General features: G+C 43.8%; 1 protein-coding gene across 23 annotated transcripts in view; it reads right to left on the bottom strand.

The window, feature by feature from the left end:
* Window positions 1-23,115, bottom strand: part of LOC109895444 (tight junction protein ZO-1) — a 150,442-nt gene that overhangs the window by 3,570 nt on the left and 123,757 nt on the right. For 14 of the 23 annotated variants that reach the window (XM_031830799.1, XM_020489126.2, XM_031830796.1 and 11 more), the window contains 5 exons: window positions 15,551-15,766; window positions 7,810-7,919; window positions 7,297-7,684; window positions 6,759-6,976; window positions 24-167 (listed from right to left, as the gene is read on the bottom strand). In XM_031830799.1, the coding sequence (XP_031686659.1) occupies window positions 24-167; window positions 6,759-6,976; window positions 7,297-7,684; window positions 7,810-7,919; window positions 15,551-15,766 (1,076 nt within the window). The remainder of the gene's footprint in view (window positions 1-23; window positions 168-6,758; window positions 6,977-7,296; window positions 7,685-7,809; window positions 7,920-15,550; window positions 15,767-23,115) is intronic. The other 9 variants (XM_031830811.1, XM_031830800.1, XM_031830805.1 and 6 more) reach the window with 5 other exon arrangements.

The raw sequence follows: 23,115 nt of genomic DNA, 5'->3' as shown, positions 1-23,115 counted from the left end.
AGGACAGAGAGAGGACAGCGTACCCGACGAGGAGTCGGAGGATTTTAGAGCAAAAGACCAACCATCTGGGGTCATAGACGCACAGTGAGGTAAACGCAGCTCCACAGGCTTCAGGAACTTGAGGCCGTGAGGGCCACACATCACCAGCGGGCTGAGCAGGGTCTCTCCTGGAAACAGATATACACCACAGGGTTAGAGGCTAATACACATGCACATAGTGTTCCTAAGATCACTGAAGCTCTTGGGCTACTTAATGGGTTGAAACAGGCACGGTGAACATTTAACTTTTTATGGCTGCAGGGGCAGTATTGAGTAGCTTGGATGAAAAGGTGCCCATTGTAAACGGCCAGCTCCTCAGTCTCAGTTGCTAATATATGCATATTATTATTAGTATTGGATAGAAAACACGCTAAAGTTTCCAAAACTGTCAAAATATTGTCTGTGAGTATAACAGAACTGATATTGCAGGCGAAACCCTGAGGAAAATCAAAACAGGAAGTAGCTTCTATTTTGAAAACTCCATGTTCCATAGCCTCCCTTTGCTGGATTTAAAGGGATATGAACCAGATTCATTTTCCTATCGCTTCCTCAAGGTGTCAACAGTCTTCAGACATAGTGTCAGGCTTTTATTTTGAAAAATGAGCCAGAACGATAACATCGCGTCAAGTGGTCACATGAGTTTTGCTCGCGCAACAGAATTTGGACAGCCATTGTTTTCCCCTCTCCTCCTGTGAAAGACATTTGCGGTTGATATATTATCGATTATATATTTTAAAAACAACATGAGGATTTATTATAAAAAACATTTGACATGTTTCTGTGGACATTATGGAAACTATTTGGAATTTTCATCTGCGTTGTCGCGACCTCTCTTTCTTGTGGATTTCTGAACATAACGCGACAAACAAACGGAGGTATTTTGGATCTAAAAATCATCTTTATGGAACAAAAGGAACATTTGTTGTGTAACGGAGTCTCGTGAGTGAAAACATCCGAAGATCATCAAAGGTAAACAATTAATTTGATTGCTTTTCTGATTTTCGTGACCGAGCTACCTGATGCTAAGTGTACTTAATGTTTTATCGTGCAATCGATAAACTTACACAAACACTTGGATTGCTTTCGCTGTAAAGCATAATTTCAAAATCAAAAGCATAATAACAAAGGGCTAAGCTGTGTTTTCCTATATTGCACTTGTGATTTCATGAATATAAATATTTAGCGCTATGCTATTCAGCGGTTGTTGATAACACTTATCCCGATATCGGGATTGCAGCCATAACAAGTTTAGACATTGAAAACCATTAAAAGATTGAAGGAAAATATACCTATCCTAGAAAAACTCAGAGAGAAGACAAGAGAGAAGAGAGGTGATAAATGATCTGTGAAAACAACAATTATCTCGAACACATTTGGAGAGTAAAATAACCCCACCGTGGACTGAGATATTACATACAGTGCCTATCATAAGTATTCACCCCCCTTGGATTTCTTCACACATTGCGCAATATTTGCCCATAATTATTTTCAAAATTCTCAAGCTTTGTCAAGGTGTTGGAGATCATGGCTAGACAGATCAAGTCTTGTCATAGATTTTCAAGCATATTTAAGTCAAAACTGTAACTTGGCCACTCAGGAACATAACACTGTCTTCTTGGTAAGCAACTCCAGTGTAGATTTGGCCTTGTGTTGTAGGTTATTGTCCTGCTGAAAGGTGAATTCTTCTCCCAGTGTCTGGTGTAAAGCAGACTGAAGCAGGTTTACCTCTAGGATTTTGCCTGTGTTAGCGATATCCCTTTTTTTATCCTGAAAAACTTTCCAGTCTTCGCCGATGTCAAGTATACCCATACCCTGATGCAACAATGCTTAAAAATAAGGAAGCATTTACTCTGCGATGTGTTGGGTTTGCCTCAAACATAAGGCTTTGCATTTTGGCCAAAAAGTGTATTCCTGCCATGTTTTTTACAGTATTATTTTAGTGCCTTGTTGTATACAGGAAGCATGTTTTGGAATATTTTTTATTCTGTATATTTGTATTGTTCTTTTCACTCTGTCATTTAGGTCATTATTGTGGAGTCACTACAATCTTGTTGATCCATGCTCAGTTCTCCCATTACAGCCATTGAACTCTGTAGCCGTTTTAAAATGACCAATGGCCTCATTGTGACATCCATGAGCAGTTTCCTCCCTGTCCTACAGCTCAGTTCAGAAGGAAGACTGCATCTGTGTTCGAATACCCATACTAACATACTGTATACTATATACTTAATAAGCATATACAACATACTATATACTATTAGTTCATTTTAGCATAGTGTAAACCAACGGTATACTTTCAGTTGAGCATACTAGCGCTTCGCCTGTCGTTCGGAAGTTGGTGCTGTTGCTATACACAATAGAGTGCATCTGGTCGGGCTGTGTCATCGCCTGGTACGGAAACTGCACCGCCCGCAACCGCAGGGCCTTCCAGAGGGTGGTGCGGTCTGCCCAACGCATCACCGGGGGCAAATTACCTGCCCTCCAGGACACCTACAGCACCTGATGTCACAGGAAGGCCAACAAGATAATCAAGGACAACAACCACCTGAGCCACTGCCTGTTCACCCCGCTATCATCCAGAAGACGAGGTCAGTACAGGTGCATCAAAGCTGGGACGAGAGACTGAAAAACAGCTTCTATCTCAAGGCCATCAGACTGTTAAATAGCCATCACTAGCACATTAGATTCTGACCTCACAACGGCAGTCAAGCACCCGAGCTAACTGGCTAGATACTTCCAGACAGAAATGAGAGAACACCTCACTCTGACCATTTTACTCTCCCTAGCAGAGCTGATTAGGTTGTTTTCATGTTATCCAGAGCGTTGGTGAATTTAACTGTGCTGCTGGCAACAATTTAATTCCAGTTATTTGCCAACATTTACTGCAACCGGTCATATTCAACGGGTGTTGAGCGTTCGTAAATTCATCCGTTATTCTGCACTCTAGCACACTCAGACAAGAGTGCCCTGAAATCAGAGTAGATAACCAGAATTAATGTCCATTGAGAATGCACAATGACTATACCACTTAGGTAAGCATGACGTGAATAATCAAGTCAATAAACGTTGGTTAGTTAGTTAGTTAGCATATAGTTAATATACTGCCATGTTTGACAATGTATTAGTAGCCAACTAGTAGCTAGTTAATATACCGGTACATACTGCTGTAATGATATGCTATCCGGTTCGTAAGGTCAGCGAAGCTAACAAATTGTCAGCAAACATAATGTGTAATGTAACTTACTTGATGTCATTACTTTATTACATTCTTCAACATTTTCCTAACATTTGTCATAATTAGTTAAAGCAATGAATTTGTATCCGCTCTCATCATACTACGGCTGCATATTTTCAGCCATTTTCTTAAAATCTGAAAACGTTGTGAAGCCACGCCCATTTTCTGAAGAATTGCATTGCGTTAGTATGAGTATTCGAAACACAGCTTGCATCTTTGATGTGTCTAGGCGGTTTAATACATCATCCACAGCATAATTATTAGCTTGACCATGCTTAAAGAGATATTAAATGTCTAATTTGTTATTGTTACCCATCTACCAATATCTGCCTGTCTTCATGAGGCTTTCAAAAAGCTCCCTGGTCTTTGTAGTTGACTCTGTGATTGGAATGAAATACTTTACTAAGGGACCTTAGATGTTGTGTGTATGGGGGAAAGAGGAAAGCCATAAAAAAACAATGTCAGCACCTATTATATTCACACAGAGTGAGTCCATGCAATTGATTATGTGATTTGTTAAGCAGTATTTTACTCCTGAACTAATTTAGGCTTGCTTTAACAAAGGGGTTGAATACTTAATGCAATGACTATTTTTGTTAATACATTTTTATTCATTTGTAAAAAAATAAATAATTAAAAAATAATAATTTTCTTTTCACTCGGACATTATTTTGAGTATTTTGTGTAGATCGATGACAAAAAAAATCACAATGAAATCTATTTCAATCACACCTTGTAACGCAACAAAATGTGAACAAAAATCTAAGAGGGGTGAATACCTATAATATTCACTGTAAAGACAGCAATTAAGGTTCTAAAAACACGTAACTGAAGAATAGAATATCTTAAGACTGGAATAAAGAGGGGCGAATGACCCCTTGTGAAATCTAACTCCTGTGTACCATAAACTAGAGGTGGACCGATTATGATTTTTCAACACCGATACCGATTAAAATGTATTTGTAATAATGACAATTACAACAATACTGAATGAACACTTAACTTAATATAATACATCAATCAAATCGATTTAGCCTCAAATAAATAATGAAACGTTTAATTTGGTTTAAATAATGCAAAAACAAAGTGTTGGAGAAGAAAGTAATAATGCAATATGTGCCATGTAAGAAAGCTAACGTTTAAGTTCCTTGCTCAGAACATGAGAACATATGAAAGCTGGTGGTTCCTTTTAACATGAGTCTTCAATATTCCCAGGTAAGAAGTTTTAGGTTGTAGTTATTATATATAGGAATTATAGGACTATTTCTCTCTATACCATTTGCATTTCATTAACCTTTGACTATTGGATGTTCTTATAGGCACTTTAGTATTGCCAGTGTAACAGTATAGCTTCCGTCCCTCTCCTCGCTCCTACCTGGGCTCGAACCAGAAACACATAAACAACAGCCACCCTTGAAGCAGCGTTACCCATGCAGAGCAATGGGGACAACTACTCCAAGTCTCAGAGCGAGTGATGTTTGAAAAACTATTAGCGCACACCCCGCTAACTAGCTAGCCATTTCACATCACATCGTTACACCAGCCTAATCTCGGGAGTTGATAAGCTTGAATTCATAAACAGCAGAGCTGCTGGCAAAACGCACGGAAGTGCTGTTTGAATGAATGGTTATGAGCCTGCTGGTGCCTACCATCGCTCAGTCAGACTGCTCTATCAAATCATAGACTTAATTATAACATAATAACACACAGAAATACGAGCCGTAGGTCATTAATATGGTCGAATCCGGAAACTATCATCTCGAAAAACAAAACATTTATTCTTTCAGTGAAATACAGAACCGTTACGTATTTTATATAACGGGTGGCATCCATCAATCTAAATATTCCTGTTACATTGCACAACCTTCAATGTTATGTCATAATTACGTAAAATTCTGGCAAATTGGTTCGCAAATAAGCCAGGCGGCCCAAACTGTTGCATATACCCTCACTCTGTGTGCAATGAACGCAAGAGAAGTGACACAATTTCATTTGGTTAATATTGCCTGCTAACCTGGATTTATTTGAGCTAAATATGCAGGTTTAAAAATATAAACTTTTGTGTATTGATTTTAAGAAAGGCATTGATGATGGCTTCTTACTGCATTCGCGTAACAGCGGGCTCCTAACCACCTCGTGAGGCAGGTGGTTAGAGCGTTGGACTAGTTAACTGTAAGGTTGCAAGATTGAATCCCTGAGCTGACAAGGTAAAAATCTGTCGTTCTGCCCCTGAACAAGGCAGTTAACCCACCGTTCCTAGGCCGTCATTGAAAATAAGAATGTGTTCTTAATACCCTCTTGGAACTACCCATCCCGGATCCGGGAGAATTGTCAGCAACTACACTAATTAGCATAGCACAACGGTCAAATAATCTTACTAGAAAATATTCAAATTCATGAAATCACAAGTGAAATATAGCAAAACACAGCTTAGCCTTTTGTTAATCACCCTGTCGTCTCAGATTTTGAAATTATGCTTTACAGCGATAGCAAGACAAGCGTTTGTGTAAGTTTATCGATAGCCTAGCATAGCATTATGTCCAGCTAGCAGCAGGAAGCTTGGTCACGAAAATCAGAAGCAATCAAATTAACCGTTTACCTTTGATGATCTTCGGATGTTTTCACTGACGAGACTCCCAGTTAGACAGCAAATGTTCATTTTCTTCCATAAAGATTATTTTTATACCCAAAATAGCTCAGTTTGTTTGTCACGTTATGTTCAGAAATCCACCAGAAATAGCAGTCACGACAACGCCGAGAAGAATTCCAAATGATATCCATAATATCGACAGAAACATGGCAAAAAACATAGCTTTTATAATCAACCCTCAAGGTGTTTTTCAAATATCTATTCGATAATATATCAACCGGGACAGTTGGATTTTCAGTAGGACCGGGAGGAAAAATGGCTACCTCTCTCTTTTACGCAAGAATCCCTCAGAGCCATCAGCTGGCCACTTACGCAATGTGTTCGTTTACGCTCATTCTTCAACATAAAGGCGTGAAACTACGTCTAAAGGCTGTAGACACCTTAGGGAAGACGTAGAAAAAGGAATCTGCATAGAAAGACAGGGGTTTCAAAATAAGAGTCACTTCCTGATTGGATTTTTCTCAGGATTTCTCCTGCAATATCAGTTGTTATACTCACAGACAATATTATTACAGTTTTGGAAACTTTAGAGTGTTTTCTATCCTAAGCTGTCAATTATATGCATATTCTAGCATCTGGTCCTGAGAAATAGGCAGTTTACTTTGGGAACGTTATTTTTCCAAAAATAAAAACAGTGCCCCCTAGCTTCAAGAGGTTTTAACTTAACTGACTTGCCTAGTTAAATAAAGATTAAGATTAAATAAATAAAAAATTTGGGCAAAATCGGCGTTCAAAATGACCGGTTTCCGATTGTTATGAAAACTTGAAATCATTCCCTAATTAATCGGCCATTACGGTTAATCGGTCGACCTCTACCATGAACCCATGTCTGACCTTTCTCCTTGTCCAGGGGGGGCAGGATGCTGTTGTCCCGGCAGACTTTGAAGTAGATCTCCTGTTCTACGCCCTCGGGGATGGCCCCCTGTGGGATGATGATGCTGACACCCGTCTCGATGGAGCTCAGCACCCCGCCATTACAGTTGAAGACCCCCCGGGCCGTGGCCACCACCGTGTGACCTTCATCCTCATCATCATCCTCCAGAGCACTGGGGCTACAGGGGGAGAGAGTTGTCACAGTCAGATACCAGAACATAGAGCCAGTTAGAGCCCGCCTCAAACATTTGTGACACCTTCTGGACGGGCAAAGGCATTGGTATCATTCAGTGTGTCAACTATAGAACTGTAAGACCCATGACCATGTGACTTTCTTTTCTCTAGCCATGCACAGAAACACTCCTCACTCCTGGTGTGTTTCTTCCATAATACATGAAGCGAGGCGATAACACTATAATCTATATATTATAACTTAACCCAGTATAGTTCCGCCAGTGGGTAGGTTACCCCTCTAGGGGGTGATGTTGAATCCTCTCACCTGACAGGGATGGCCTTGGGCACAGCGTTGATGTTGTTGTGCTGGTACTTGGACCTGTTGTCCATGGTGCGTGTGAAGGTGTCGAGGCCTGAGTCCATGTCTGTAGGCTGGGGGGAGATCTGGTGCTTGGCTGGGGCTGTGCTGTTGGCTGGGGCCTTGATGGCTGGGGTCAGGTCTGTTTTGTTGTTGGGCAGCAGGTTGTGGTTGAACTTGGGGCTGTCAAACTTCCTCTCGAAGGGCTTGGCGGAGTTGGTGTAGGGCTTGGGGACGTAGCGGTTGTAGCTGGTATTGGCCGGGGCCTTGGGCTGGTCTTTCATTGCCGTACCGTTCACTGGAGACTTCTCAGGGTAACTCTTCTGGGGTAGGTAGTTGGTCGTGACTGTGTCTGCTTTGGGAGAATCACGGGGATCTTTTAAGTGAGTCACTGTGAGTGTGTGTGTGAGTATTATATTTCTAGATGAAAATACTGCATGTACAACTAGACTAGTGTGTGTCCTATACAATAGTGCTTACCCTCAGGTGAGGTGGGTTTGGGCAGTATTGCAGGTGGGGCAGCAGGGGTAACCTGGGGAACAGGTTCATATCTCCTCTCGACGGGACTGACCTTCTCCACGGACTCTGCCCTTTAAAAAAACACAAGAGCACATTCAACCAATGTCACAATGATGGCACAAACATATGGGTTTAAGGTAAAGAAGAATTCAGGCCAGGGTTAGAATAACTGATTTTAAATAATGTATCACAGTTTGTCATGTGTACTACTTCAAAAAATCTAGACCTAAACAGTGACACCAGTGACATGCCATGTATCCTCAAGAGGAAGGTTCAATTACTGCAGTTCAGTGAGTCTGTTAGTTTTAATAAAACACAGTGGCTCCATCTAGTTAATTGACTGTATTCATTTACACAGATTGCTTCTCCAAAACACACTTTAAAATATGCTTTCAACTACTGGTGCCAATAAGATCTTACAGTGCAATTGATTAATTAGATAATTACAAAATGGGGCAAATAATGATGCATACATTGCAGCTTTGACATCCAAAGTAGCCTGAACGTCTCTTGAGGCACGTTTTACAGTGGTAAAACACCTTGTAAGAACGGTGAAACCCATTGTTGATAGTTGAAAGAAATTCAGAATAAAAGAATACTGTGATAGTATTTTTCCCTTCCCACTTAATCTTGTATCTTTGGCATGGTCTTTGACTGAGGCGGAGAATGCACACAGTGTGGTACATCAAAGTAACCCTTCTACTGTCGCCCAGGAGGATAACAAAACAGCTTGCCTTCAAAAATGAGTTTTTCATTTGTCAGCATGGGCCAACCACCAACTCTGTCCTTTCAACTATAAGAGGACCGTTTCCATGGCAGGGTGAATCAAATGTTCCGGTGGTGGTAGTGTGTGTTGCTGAGAGATATACTGTAGTCTAGCTTTAGACCCCAGGAGTAGTGTGTGTATGTAGCTACAGTGGTTCCTCCTTGAAAAGTTGCGTCACACCTTGCGGGCTGCTGCAGCATTCTGTGGCACGTTATTAACTCTCATACATGTTTTCTGTTAATGCAAGTTAGTGCTAGTTTGACCACCAGAGGGATTCTTTGAGAAGCATTCCAAATTGGCATTACCAGAGAATGAAAAACCATTTTTTGTAATAACATAGCATATGGGATTTATTTAAAGAAATGTGGCTTAATTAAGCCAGTACATGTCCAGGCCCGTCTGAAGTTTGCTAGAGAGCATTTGGATGATCCAGAAGAAGATTGGGAGAATGTCATATGGTCAGATGAAACCAAAATATAACTTTTTGGTAAAAACTCAACTCATCATGTTTGGAGGACAAAGAATGCTGAGTTGCATCCAAAGAACACCATACCTACTGTGAAGCATGGGGGTGGAAACATCATGCTTTGGGGCTGTTTTTCTGAAAAGGGACCAGGACGACTGATCCGTGTAAAGGAAAGAATGAATGGGGCCATGTATCGTGAGATTTTGAGTGAAAACCTCCTTCCATCAGCAAGGGCATTGAAGATGAAACGTGGCTGGGTCTTTCAGCATGACAATGATCCCAAACACACCGCCCGGGCAACGAAGGAGTGGCTTCGTAAGAAGCATTTCAAGGTCCTGGAGTGGCCTAGCCAGTCTCCAGATCTCAACCACATAGAAAATCTTTGGAGGGAGTTGAAAGTCCACGTTGCCCAGCAACAGCCCCAAAACAGCACTGCTCTAGAGGAGATCTGCATGGAGGAATGGGCCAAAATACCAGTAATAGTGTGTGAAAACCTTGTGAAGACTTACAGAAAACATTTGACCTCTGTTATTGCCAACAAAGGGTATACAACAAAGTATTGAGATAAACTTTTGTTATTGACCAAATACTTATTTTCCACCATAATTTGCAAATAAATTCATTAAAAATCCTACAATGTGATTTTCTGGAATTTCTTTCCTCATTTTGTCTGTCATAGTTGAAGTGTACCTATGATGAAAATTACAGGCCTCTCTCATCTTTTTAAGTGGGAGAACTTGCACAATTGGTGGCTGACTAAATACTTTTTTGCCCCACGGTATTTGTCAACTGTGCTGTGATGCTTCAGAAAATAATTGAACCTTCCTAATCTCATAGATTCTTCAGATTGTAAATTAAAAATAAACATTTAGCTAAAATACTTATTATATTATTGATTGATTGACTATGGCTTTTCAAATCACCCAGTATTGCTATCTGTAGCATTAGTTGCAATTCTTCAGCCATTCCTGGACCTGTGACCAAAAACGAGCTACATATGGACAAAACGAAAATAAATGATCTAATGACTCTGCCTCCTCACAGCAGAATCTGCAGAGCTGGGAAGATTGTATCCCCCATATATATATATATAACATTATATTAGTTGAAAGAATTTTGTATAGTAATTTATATTTAAAAATTCAAAGTTTTGAATCCGGCGTTGTTTTGCGTATCAATTGATAAACCATGTGCCATGGAATGGGTACATCGAAAATCTCTTCCCAACTATTTTTCAATTTATATGGCACAGCTGTCAGCTTTTTGGCCCTTTTTTATTATTTTTAAATTTTTAATTTCACCTTTATTTAACCAGGTAGGCTAGTTGAGAACAAGTTCTCATTTGCAACTGCGACCTGGCCAAGATAAAGCATAGCAGTGTGAACAGACAACAACACAGAGTTACACATGGAGTAAACAATTAACAAGTCAATAACACAGTAGAAAAAGAAAAAGAAAAAAAAAGAGTCTATATACATTGTGTGCAAAAGGCATGAGGAGGTAGGCGAATAATTACAATTTTGCAGATTAACACTGGAGTGATAAATGATCAGATGGTCATGTACAGGTAGACATATTGGTGTGCAAAATCAATGAAATTGGTATATGTTTTTTATTTATCACACTTTTCACTAACCATTTATGTTCTTTAATACATGGCCGACATACAAGTTCCTTACTTTTTTCCCCTTCTACTTGCCTCTTCCATTTTTGTGGTAATGCTGCAATTAATTGGTTGTAATTTTGGGTAGAGCAGACATTTCCATATGTCTGTGTTAGCTGCATGTGTGACATAACTCCACCAGTCCTATTAATGATATCATTCACTAAAATTATACATTTTTTTTAAATTTCTCAGATAAATACAGTTTCTTTAAATCAATTAGTATATTTGAATTTAACCACAACCACACCTTTCAGGTGGATTAAACTGCAATTGCAACCAACTTTCTAAGGCTTTGTTTAAAAAATAAATATATTTTGGAGATGATTTCCTTTTCAAACAACCGAAAGTGAGCAGGTGTAATCTGAATAAAGGGGAAAAGGCCCTTCCTGAATATAGGATGAGACATTAATACCAATTGACTAGAGAACCAGTTTGGATTTAAGTATAACCTTTGTATGACTGATGCCTTTAGTGAGAGGTCTAATGCTTTAATATTTAATCATTTCTGCCCCCCAAATTCATATTCGTTATATAAATACGCCCTTTTAATTTTATCTGGCTTGCCGTTCCAAATAAAATTGAATATTATTTGTTCATATAATTTAAAAAGCAGGTCACTCAGTGTCGGCAAAACCATAAGCAAATAGGTAAACTGTGATATGACTAAGGAGTTAATCAGGGTGATTTTTCCACAAATAAGACAGGTATTTTCCTTTCCATGGTGGCAAGATCTTATCTATTTTTGCAAACTTTCTATAAAAATGTATTGGAGTGAGATCATTTCTTTCTTTTGGGATTTGTATACCGAGTATGTCCACATCTCCGTCAGACCATTTAATTGGTAAACTACACGGTAATGTAAAATGTGCATTTTTTTGTGATCCAATACATAATATGTTACATTTATCATAATTTGGTTTTAATCCAGAGAGGATAGCAAAAGTATCTAGATCCTCTAAGAGGCAATGGAGAGACTCCAATTGTGGTTTTAAAAGAAAACATGAATCATCAGCGTACAATGACACCTTCGTTTTTAAGCCACGGATTTCTAATCCCTTAATATTATTGTTTGATCTAATCTTAGCAGCTAACATTTCGATGGCAATAATAAATAGATATGCCGATAGTGGACAACCTTGTTTTACTCCTCTAGATAGTTTTAAACTTTCTGAGATATAGCCATTATTTATTATTTTACACCTAGGGTTACTATACATAACCTATTTTATAAGAGATTCCACAAAATTGAAATATTCTAGACATTTATATATAAACTCTAGTCGTACTTTATCAAAAGCCTTTTCAAAATCAGCTATGAAAACCAGGGCTGGTGTCCCCAATATTTCATAGTGTTCTATTGTTTCCAGTACTTGTCTTAAATGATCTCCAATGTATCGTCCATGTAAAAAACCTGTCTGATTAGGATGAATAATATCTGACAATACTTTTTTAAATTCTATGTGCCAAGCATTTTGCTAGGATTTTTGCTTCACAACACTGAAGTGTAAGAGGTCTCCAATTTTTTTAAATGGACTGGATCTTTATATATACATATATACTCGGGTCCTGTTTCAGTAATAATGATATCAGACGTGTCTGATAATCTACTATTTATATAGGAGTGGTTAAAACAAGCGTATACCAAAAAATGTTTTGTATACTTCCACTGGTATGCCATCCAGCCCTGGAGTTTTCCCATCCTTAAAGGCCCCAATTGCCTCAAGCAGTTCCTCCTCAGTAATTTGGCCTTCACAATGAGTCTTTCTGTACAGATATTAATTTTACATTATTATTAGGAAAAAAATCCATACAATTAGTTTCAGTTAGTGGAGATGGAGGAGCCTGGAATGAAAACATATTCTTAAAGTGCTTTACTTCCTCTTTCAAAATATAATTTGGTGAATCATGCGTGACTCCATCATTTGTAACAAGTTTGAATACATTTTTTTGGTAGCATTCCTATTTTGAAGATTGAAAAGGAATTTGTTTTTCCCCATATTCCATCCAGTTCGCTTTATTATTATAATATATTACAGTAGATCTTTCTTGAATAAGTTCCTCCATTTCTTTTTGTTTTTCCTCTAACTTATTCTGTGCCTCTATAGTACCGTTTTTATTGCTATCTAACTGTACTGTTTGTCCTTCAATTGGGGGCCTCCCGGGTGGCGCATAGGTTAAGGGTGCTGTTCGCACGCAGGCTCTGTCGTAACCGGCCGCGACCGGGAGGTCCATGGGGCAAGGCACAATTGGCCTAGCGTCGTCTGGGTTAGGGAGGGCTTGGCCGGTAGGGATATCCTTGTCTCATCGCGCACCAGCGACTCCTGTGGCGGTTGCCAGGTGCACGGTGTTTCCTCCGACACATTGGTGTGGCTGGCTTCCGGGTTGGATGCGCGCTGTGTTAAGAACTAGAGCGGCTTGGTTGGGTTGTGTATCGGAGGACGCATGACTTTCAACCTTCGTCTCTCCCGAGCCCGTACGGGAGTTGTAGCGATGAGACAAGATAGTAGCTACTAACAATTGGATACCACGAATTTGGGGAGAAAAAGGGGTAAAATTTTAAAAAACTAAAACATACATTTTATTTTGTCATTGGAACCAGTCGATATGATTGGTCATATAAAAACCTTGGGATCTAAACGCATGCTGAGTGCTCTAACTCCCCCTTGTGGTGGTCTGAAGAAATGAAGCCGTAACGCTGGGTACCTCTAAGTCCCGCAGCGTAAGCTCGCAACTTTTAAAGGAGGAACCACTAAGATAAAAAGCTTTAGACCCCCATTAGGTTTCTTTCTGGTGAGTGTGCTGCAGGGGGAAAGTAAGCTATATTGTGTCTCCCACCAGAGTATGTGAGCGGAGTTGAGCGGTTGGAAAACCTGACATCGCTCATGGAGCGGTCCTTTCTAACCGCTCTGCTAAAAAACGCTCCTCAAAAACTGCCACTCCAAATTCGCTCCATTAATTAAAATCATCATCAGTTTAACCAACATCCATCTATTGTTGTGACTACCTGGACCTACCATTTGGTTTGAAAATAGAAAACAAAACCAAATTATTTGAATGAAAAGTATTTTAATAAACAGGAAAGGTCTCAGCCTCCAGTATTTATGCTGCAGTAGTTTATGTGTCGGGGGGCTGGGGTCAGTTTGTTATATCTGGAGTACTTCTCCTGTCCTATTCGGTGTCCTGTGTGAATCTAAGTGTGCGTTCTCTAATTCTCTCCTTCTCTCTTTCTTTCTCTCTCTCGGAGGACCTGAGCCCTAGGACCATGCCCCAGGACTACCTGACATGATGACTCCTTGCTGTCCCCAGTCCACCTGGCCATGCTGCTGTTCCAGTTTCAACTGACCTGAGCCCTAGGACCATGCCCCAGGACTACCTGACATGATGACTCCTTGCTGTCCCCAGTCTACCTGGCCATGCTGCTGCTCCAGTTTCAACTTCCACCTGACTGTGCTGCTGCTCTAGTTTCAACTGTTCTGCCTTATTATTATTCGACCATGCTGGTCATTTATGAACATTGAACATCTTGACCATGTTCTGTTATAATCTCCACCCGGCACAGCCAGAAGAGGACTGGCCACCCCACATAGCCTGGTTCCTCTCTAGGTTTCTTCCTAGGTATTGGCCTTTCTAGGGAGTTTTCTAGGGAGTTTTTCCTAGCCACCGTGCTTCTACACCTGCATTGCTTGCTGTTTGGGGTTTTGGGCTGGGTTTCTGTACAGCACTTTGGGATATCAGCTGATGTACGAAGGGCTATATAAATAAATTTGATTTGATTTGATTTGACTGTAAGAAGCGCTTATCAATTCAAATAGGCTACTTGTCGTATTAAACAGCATATAAACACGAAATAGGTCAGGAGTCCGACATTTCAAGGATGTAGCCGACAAATAAATACATTTTGAATAATTTGCTAGTGTGACACACTAGGCTGGCAGTGGCATTAAGCGCTCAGCACTTAAAAAACATTTTTGTTGCATTAAATCAATTCACTCTATAAATTACACATATAGGCTGTGACTTACTTAGATTTAAATACAAATTAGGTAGCCTAGTGGTTAGAGCATTGGGTCAGTAACCGAAAGGTTGCTGGATCAAATCCCAGAGCTGACAAGGTAAAAATCTGTTGTTCTGCCCCTGAACAAGGCAGTTAACCCACTGTTCCCCAGTAGGCCGTCATTGTAACTAAGAATTTGTTCTTAACTGACTTGCCTAGTAGGCCAGTTACTAGGCTAGTCAGCTTGCATCACCCTCTGAGTGATGCTAAACATCCCCAGGCTGGGCAGGGATGCATCTCTTTCTTTTTTCTGTAGGTAAGCCTAAAGGATTGTAGGTCAAATAACCCTATCAAAACAGAAAGCTCCTTGGAAGAGGTAATATGCCAGGCCTATTGGGCCAAAATCAATGATTGTATAGATAGAACGGAAATTAATGAAACTTTTAAGAGATCTGATTTTCAGTTTATAAACACTTTGCTACAATGACACACTTAGCTAGCTACCCACCTTGTTCCTTTCTGTTAGCATGTCCACTTAGTAAGTACGCCATCATGCTTTATGAAAATATTTACCATACAGTAGTTAAAGCAAAGGGCTACAGCAGCAGACAAGTAGACAAAAAATGCATGCTGGGACGGGCATGCCCTGAGCTCGTGAAGTGAGCGCTACTGGAGTGGGCGAGAAGGCCGACGCTCCAGTCAAAACGATCCACTCCTCGCTCCGCTCCACTCACATACACCGTCTCCCACCACAGGGATTTGATTTCCTACCACATATCCCAGAGAGAGTGACACGTGGGAGTGAGTTACCTGGGGTAGTTGTATCCGGGATGTGCTTGTGGTTGAGCAGCAGGTTTGGTTGCGATGACAGGTGTTGTCTGAGGGGCCTTGCCTGCGTCTAAGCTTCGCCGGTCAAAGTAGGCCAGCTGTTTCCTATAGTACTCCTCGTCTTCATCTGGATTATAGTGGTTAGAGCGCACTATGTCATCATCGGACACCTCCCGGGGCTTCTGAGGCTCAGGGACTCTGAAGAGAGAGATAAAGAGAGATAGAGATAAAGAAGGGGTGAGAATTAAAATAACATAAACCACACAAAGAAATTCCTCTAAAATATATTGTGGTGTTTTTGTTCCGATCTCTAAATCACTACAATTTACCATATAACAAATCAGACAGAACTACAATGAAAACATTGTAGCGCTTCAATGATAAGCATGTGTACGGGACAGCCTCTGCAACATGCGTATAGTACACTGCACTTCACATAGTTGAATGTGCTGACAACAAAATCACACAAAAATTATCAATGGAAATCAAATTTATCAACCCATGGAGGTCTGGATTTGGAGTCACACTCAAAATTAAAGTGGAAAACCACACTACAGGCTGATCCAACTTTGATGTAATGTCCTTAAAACAAGTCAAAATGAGGCTCAGTAGTGTGTGTGGCCTCCACGTGCCTGTATGACCTCCCTACAACGTCTGGGCATGCTCCTGATGAGGTGGCGGATGGTCTCCTGAGGGATCTCCAGACCTGGACTAAAGCATCCGCCAACTCCTGGACAGTCTGTGGTGCAACGTGACGTTGGTGGATGGAGCGAGACATGATGTCCCAGATGTGCTCAATTGGATTCAGGTCTGGGGAACGGGCGGGCCAGTCCATAGCATCAATGCCTTCCTCTTACAGGAACTGCTGACACACTCCAGCCACATGAGGTATAGCATTGTCTTGCATTAGGAGGAACCCAGGGCCAACCGCACCAGCATATGGCCTCACAAGGGGTCTGAGGATCTCATCTCGGTACCTAATGGCAGTCAGGCTACCTCTGGCGAGCACACGGAGGGCTGTGCGGCCCCCCAAAGAAATGCCACCCCACACCATGACTGACCCACCGCCAAACCGGTCATGCTGGAGGATGTTGCAGGCAGCAGAACGTTCTCCACGGCGTCTCCAGACTCTGTCATGTCTGTCACATGTACTCATTGTGAACCTGCTTTCATCTGTGAAGAGCACAGGGCTCCAGTGGCGAATTTGCCAATCTTGGTGTTCTCTGGCAAATGCCAAACGTCCTGCACGGTGTTGGGCTGTAAGCACAACCCCCACCTGTGGACGTCGGGCCCTCATACCACCCTCATGGAGTCTGTTTCTGACCATTTGAGCAGACACATGCACATTTGTGGCCTGCTGGAGGTAATTTTGCAGGGCTCTGGCAGTGCTCCTCCTGCTCCTCCTTGCACAAAGGCGGAGGTAGCGGTCCTGCTGCTGGGTTGTTGCCCTCCTACGGCCTCCTCCACATCTCCTGATGTACTGGCCTGTCTCCTGGTAGCGCCTCCATGCTCTGGACACTATGCTGACAGACACAGCAAACCTTCTTGCCACACCTCGCATTGATGTGCCATCCTGGATGAGCAGCACTACCTGAGCCACTTGTGTGGGTTGTAGACTCCGTCTCATGCTACCACTAGAGTGAAAGCACCGCCAGCATTCAAAAGTGACCAAAACATCAGCCAGGAAGCATAGTAACTGAGAAGTGGTCTGTGGTCACCACCTGCAGAACCACTCCTTTGTTGGGGGTGTCTTGCTAATTGCCTATAATTTCCACCTGTTGTCTATTCCATTTGCACAACAGCATGTGAAATTTTGGTCAATCAGTGTTGCTTCCTAAGTGGACAGTTTGATTTCACAGAAGTGTGATTGACTTGGAGTTACATTGTGTTGTTTAAGTGTTCCCTTTATTTTTTTTGAGCAGTGTTTATTACTGCATCGGTCAGTGTGTGCAGAGTTGGAAGGTAGTTTCTCTTAGCGTCCACCGAGGGGCGCTCCAAAACCAAAAGCAGCAACCAGTAGCACCAGTGAAAGGCAGCGGCATTGATTTACGTAGGTACAATGCTTAACTTGCAAGCCCTACCCAACAGTGCAGTATTCATATAACTAAATATTAAAATACAAAAAAACAAGAAATAAGACAGGGAGGCATATACAGGGTACATGTACAACGTGCAGGGATACTGTAGTATTTGAGGTAGATATGAACATGTAGGCAGGGATTAGGACTGGTAGCAAGATAAATAATAATAATAGTAAGCAGTATGGCAGCAGCATAAGTGGTGGGTGTGTGCGTGTGTATGTTAATGTGAGTGTGCAAGTGTCATGTAAACAGGGGTAATAGTGATCAGTAGAAGGATGAAGGATAAATGGATGTAGTCAGTCACCTACCTACCTATCTCCCTCCCTCCCTCACCTACCTCCCTCCCTCCCTACCTACCCCACTCACCTACCTACCTACCTCCGTCCCTCCCTCCCTACCTACCTCACCTACCAACCTCACTCACCTACCTACCTCACTTACCTACCTACCTACCTACCTCACTCACTCACTCACCCACCCACCCACCCACCCTACTTCACTCACCTACCTACCTACCTTCCTACCTCACCCACCTACCTCCCTCCCTCCCTACCTACCCCACTCACCTACCTACCTACCTCCGTCCCTCCCTCCCTACCTACCTCACCTACCAACCTCACTCACCTACCTACCTCACTTACCTACCTACCTACCTACCTCACTCACTCACTCACCCACCCACCCACCCACCCTACTTCACTCACCTACCTACCTACCTTCCTACCTCAACCACCTACCTCACCCACCTACCTCACCCCACTCACTCACCTACCTACCTACCTCACCTACCCTACCTACCTCACTCACTCACTCACCTACCTACTTCATTCACCTACCTACCTAACCTACCTGCCTCACTCACCTACCCACCCACCCACCTACTTCATTCACCTACCTACCTACCTACCTACCTCACTTACCTACCTACCTACCTCACTTACCTACCTGCCTCACTCACCTACCTACCCACCCACCTCACTCACTCACTCACTCACTCACCTACCTACATCACTCACCTACCTGCCTCACTTACCTACCTACCTCACTCACCTACCCTACCTACTTCATTCACCTACCTACCTCACTCTCTACCTCACTTACCTGCCTACCTGCCTACCTACCTACTCAGTCACTCACCTACCTACCTACCTCACTCACCTACCTACCGACCGACCGACCGACCGACCGACCTCACTCACTCACCTACCTACCTACCTACCTACCTACCTACCTACCTCACCCACCTACCTATCTATCTACCTACCTACCTACCTCACTACCTACTTTCCTCACCCACCTACCTACCTACCTCGCCCACCTACCTACCCATCTCACTCACTCACCTACCTCACTCACTCATCTACCTCACTCACTCATCTACCTCACCCACCTACCTCACCCACCTACCTCGCCCACCTATCTACCTCGCTCACCTACCTACCTACCTACCTACCTATCTACCTCACTTACCTACCTACCTACCTACCACACTCACCCACCCACCCACCCACCCTACCTACTTCACCCACCTACCTACCAACCACACTTACCTACCTACCTACCTACCTCACTTACCTACCTACCTCACCTACCTACCTCACTTACTTACCTACCTACCTACTTCACTCACCTATCTACCTCACCCACCTACCTACCTACCTACCTACCTACCTACCTACCTCACTCACTCACTCACTCACTCACTCACTCACTCACTCACTCACCTACCCACCCTACCTACCTACCTCTATACCTCACTTACCTACCTACCTACCTGCCTCACTCACCTACCCACCCACCCACCCACCTACTTCATTCACCTACCTACCTACCTACCTCACTTACCTACCTCACTTACCTACCTACCTACCTACCTACCTGCCTCACTCACCTACCTCACTCACCTACCTACCTACATCACTCACCTACCTGCCTCACTTACCTACCTACCTCACTCACCCACCCACCCAACTACCCTACCTACCTCACTCACCTACCTACCTACTTCATTCACCTACCTACCTACCTCTCTACCTCACTTACCTACCTACCTCACTTACCTACCTACCAGCTTACCTACTCAGTCACTCACCTACCTACCTCACTCACCTACTCACCCACCTACCTACCTACCCACCCACCTACCTCACTCACCTACCTACCTACCTACCTACCTACATCACCTACCTACCTACCTCACTCACCTACCTACCTACCTACCTACCTACCTACCTACCTACCTACCTACCTACCTCACTCACCTACCCACCCTACCTACCTACCTCTATACCTCACTTACCTACCTACCTGCCTCACTCACCTACCCATCCACCCACCCACCTACTTCATTCACCTATCTACCTACATCACTCACCTACCTACCTCACTCACCCACCCACCCAACTACCCTACCTACCTCACTCACCTACCTACCTACTTCATTCACCTACCTACCTACCTACCTCTCTACCTCACTTACCTACCTACCTCACTTACCTACCTACCAGCTTACCTACTCAGTCACTCACCTACCTACCTCACTCACCTACTCACCCACCTACCTACCTACCCACCCACCTACCTCACTCACCTACCTACCTACCTACCTACCTACATCACCTACCTACCTACCTCACTCACCTACCTACCTACCTGCCTCACTCACCTACCCACCCACCCACCTACCTCACTTACTTACCTACCTACTTCACTCACCTACCTACCTCACTTACCTACCTTCCTACCTCACCCACCTACCTCACTCCACTCACCTACCTACCTCACTCACCTACCCACCCTACCTACCTCACTCACCTACCTACCTCTATACCTCACTTACCTACCTACCTACCTGCCTCACTCACCTACCCACCCACCCACCTACTTCATTCACCTACCTACCTAACTTACCTACCTACCTCACTTACCTACCTACCTACCTGCCTCACTCACCTACCTACCTACCTACCTACCTACCTACCTACCTACCTACCTACCTACCTACCCACCCACCCACCTACCTCACTCACCTACCTACCTACATCACTCACCTACCTGCCTCACTTACCTACCTACCTCACTCACCCACCCACCCACACACCTACCCTACCTACCCCACTCACCTACCTACCTACTTCATTCACCTACCTACCTACCTCTCTACCTCACTTACCTACCTACCTCACTTACCTACCTACCTACCTGCCTACCTACCTACCAGCTTACCTACTCAGTCACTCACCTACCTACCTCACTCACCTACCCACCCACCTACCTACCCACTCACCTACCTACCTACCTACCTACATCACCTACCTCACTCACCTACCTACCTACCTGCCTCACTCACTCACCTACCCACCCACCCACCTACTTCATTCACCTACCTACCTACCTCACCTACCTACCTACCTCACTTACCTACCTACCTACCTACCTGCCTCACTCACCTACCCACCTACCTACCTCACTCACTCACTCACCTACCTACCTACCTACCTACCTACCTACCTACCTACCTACCTCACTCACCTACCCACCTACCTATCCACCCACCCACCCACCTACCTCACTCACTCACCTACCTACCTACCCACCTACCTACCTACCTACCTACCTACCTACCTACCTACCTACCTACCTACCTACCTAACTCACTCACTCACTCACCTACCTACCTACATCACTCACCTACCTGCCTCACTCACCTACCTACCTACCTACCTCACCTACCTGCCTACCTATCTACCTCACTCACCTACCCACCTACCTACCTACCTACCCACTCACCTACCTCACTCACCTACCCACCCACCTACCTACCTACCCACCCACCTACCTCACTCACCTACCTACCTAACTACCTACTTTCCTCACCCACCTACCTACCTAACCCACCTACCTACCCATCTCACTCACTCACCTACCTCACTCACTCATCTACCTCACTCACTCATCTACCTCACTCACCTACCTCACTCACCTACCTCACTCACTCACTCACTCACCTACCTCACCTCCCTCCCTCCCTCCCTCACCTACCAACCTACCTCACTTACCTACCTACCTACCTCACTCACCCACCCACCCTACCTACTTCACTCACCTACCTACCTACCACACTTACCTACCTCACTTACCTACCTACCTACCTCACTTACCTACCTACCTACTTCACTCACCTACCTACCTACCTACCTCACTTACCCACCTTCCTACCTCACCCACCCACTCACCTACCTACCTCACTCACCTACCCACCCTACCTACCTCACTCACCTACCTACTTCATTCACCTACCTACCTACCTACCTCTATACCTCACTTACCTACCTACCTACCTGCCACACTCACCTACCTACCCACCTACTTCATTCACCTACCTACCTACCTACCTCACTTACCTACCTACCTACCTACGATGAATTTGCTATCACAAACGGGGTACCCGGCCCCAAAACCTTTGAGGACCCATGGTTTAGGATTATGTTGGTCTGACCCTTGATGCAACTGTACCACCTGCCGGACGGGAGTATGGAAAACAGTTCTCAGACACACCCTGGAATGTACGTCCTGAATGGCTGGGAGCTCACCCCTAGTGATGCGCTGGGCCGTCCGCAGCTCCCTATGTAGGGCTTTCGGGTCGAGGGTGGTGCAGTTGCCATACCAGACGGTGATACAACCAGTCAGAATGCTCTTGATGGTGCAGCTGTAAAAATTCTTAAGGATCTGAGGGGCCATGCCAAATCGTTTCAGTCTCCTGAGGGATAAGAGGCACTGCCGTGCCTTCTTCACAATTGTGCTGGTGTGAGAGTACCATGTTAAGTCCTCAGTGATGTGGACACAGAGGAACTTGAAGCTCATGACCCTTGACTGCGGCTCCGTCGATGTGGATGAGGGTGTGCACCCTCCCCTGTTTCCTGTAGTCCAAGATCAGCTTGTTGGTCTTGCTGACTTTGAGGGAGAGGTTGTTGTCCTGGCACCACACTGACAGGTCTCTGACGTCCTCCCTGTCTCATCGCCATTTGTGATCAGGCCTACCACCACGTGTCATCAGCAAACTTGATAGAGTTGGAGTCGGGCGTGGCCGCAGTCGTGGGTGAACTAGGAGTACAGGAGGGGGCTAACCACACACCCGTGGGGGGCCCCATTGTTGTAGGGTCAGCGTGGCGGAGGTGTTGTTGCCTACTCTTACCACCTGGGGTCGACCATCAGGAAGACCAGGATCCAGTTACAGAGGAAGGTGTTCCATCCCAGGGTCCCGAGCTTGGTGACACTCTTGGAGGGCACTATGGTGGGAGAGGGCAGTGTGGTGTGCAATTGATATTGCGTCATCTATGGATCTGTTAGGGTGGTATGCAAATTGGAGTGGGTCCAGGCTATCTGGGATGATGGAGTTCTTGTGTGCAATGACCAACCTTTCAAAGCACTTAATTATTACAGATGTGAGTGCTACAGGACGGTAGT

This window comes from Oncorhynchus kisutch, linkage group LG8, assembly GCF_002021735.2.
Source record: "Oncorhynchus kisutch isolate 150728-3 linkage group LG8, Okis_V2, whole genome shotgun sequence".
Taxonomy (NCBI): Eukaryota; Metazoa; Chordata; class Actinopteri; order Salmoniformes; family Salmonidae; genus Oncorhynchus; species Oncorhynchus kisutch.
The sequence above is the reverse complement of the archived record's forward strand: the minus strand, read 5'-3'. Positions and strand labels throughout refer to the sequence as shown.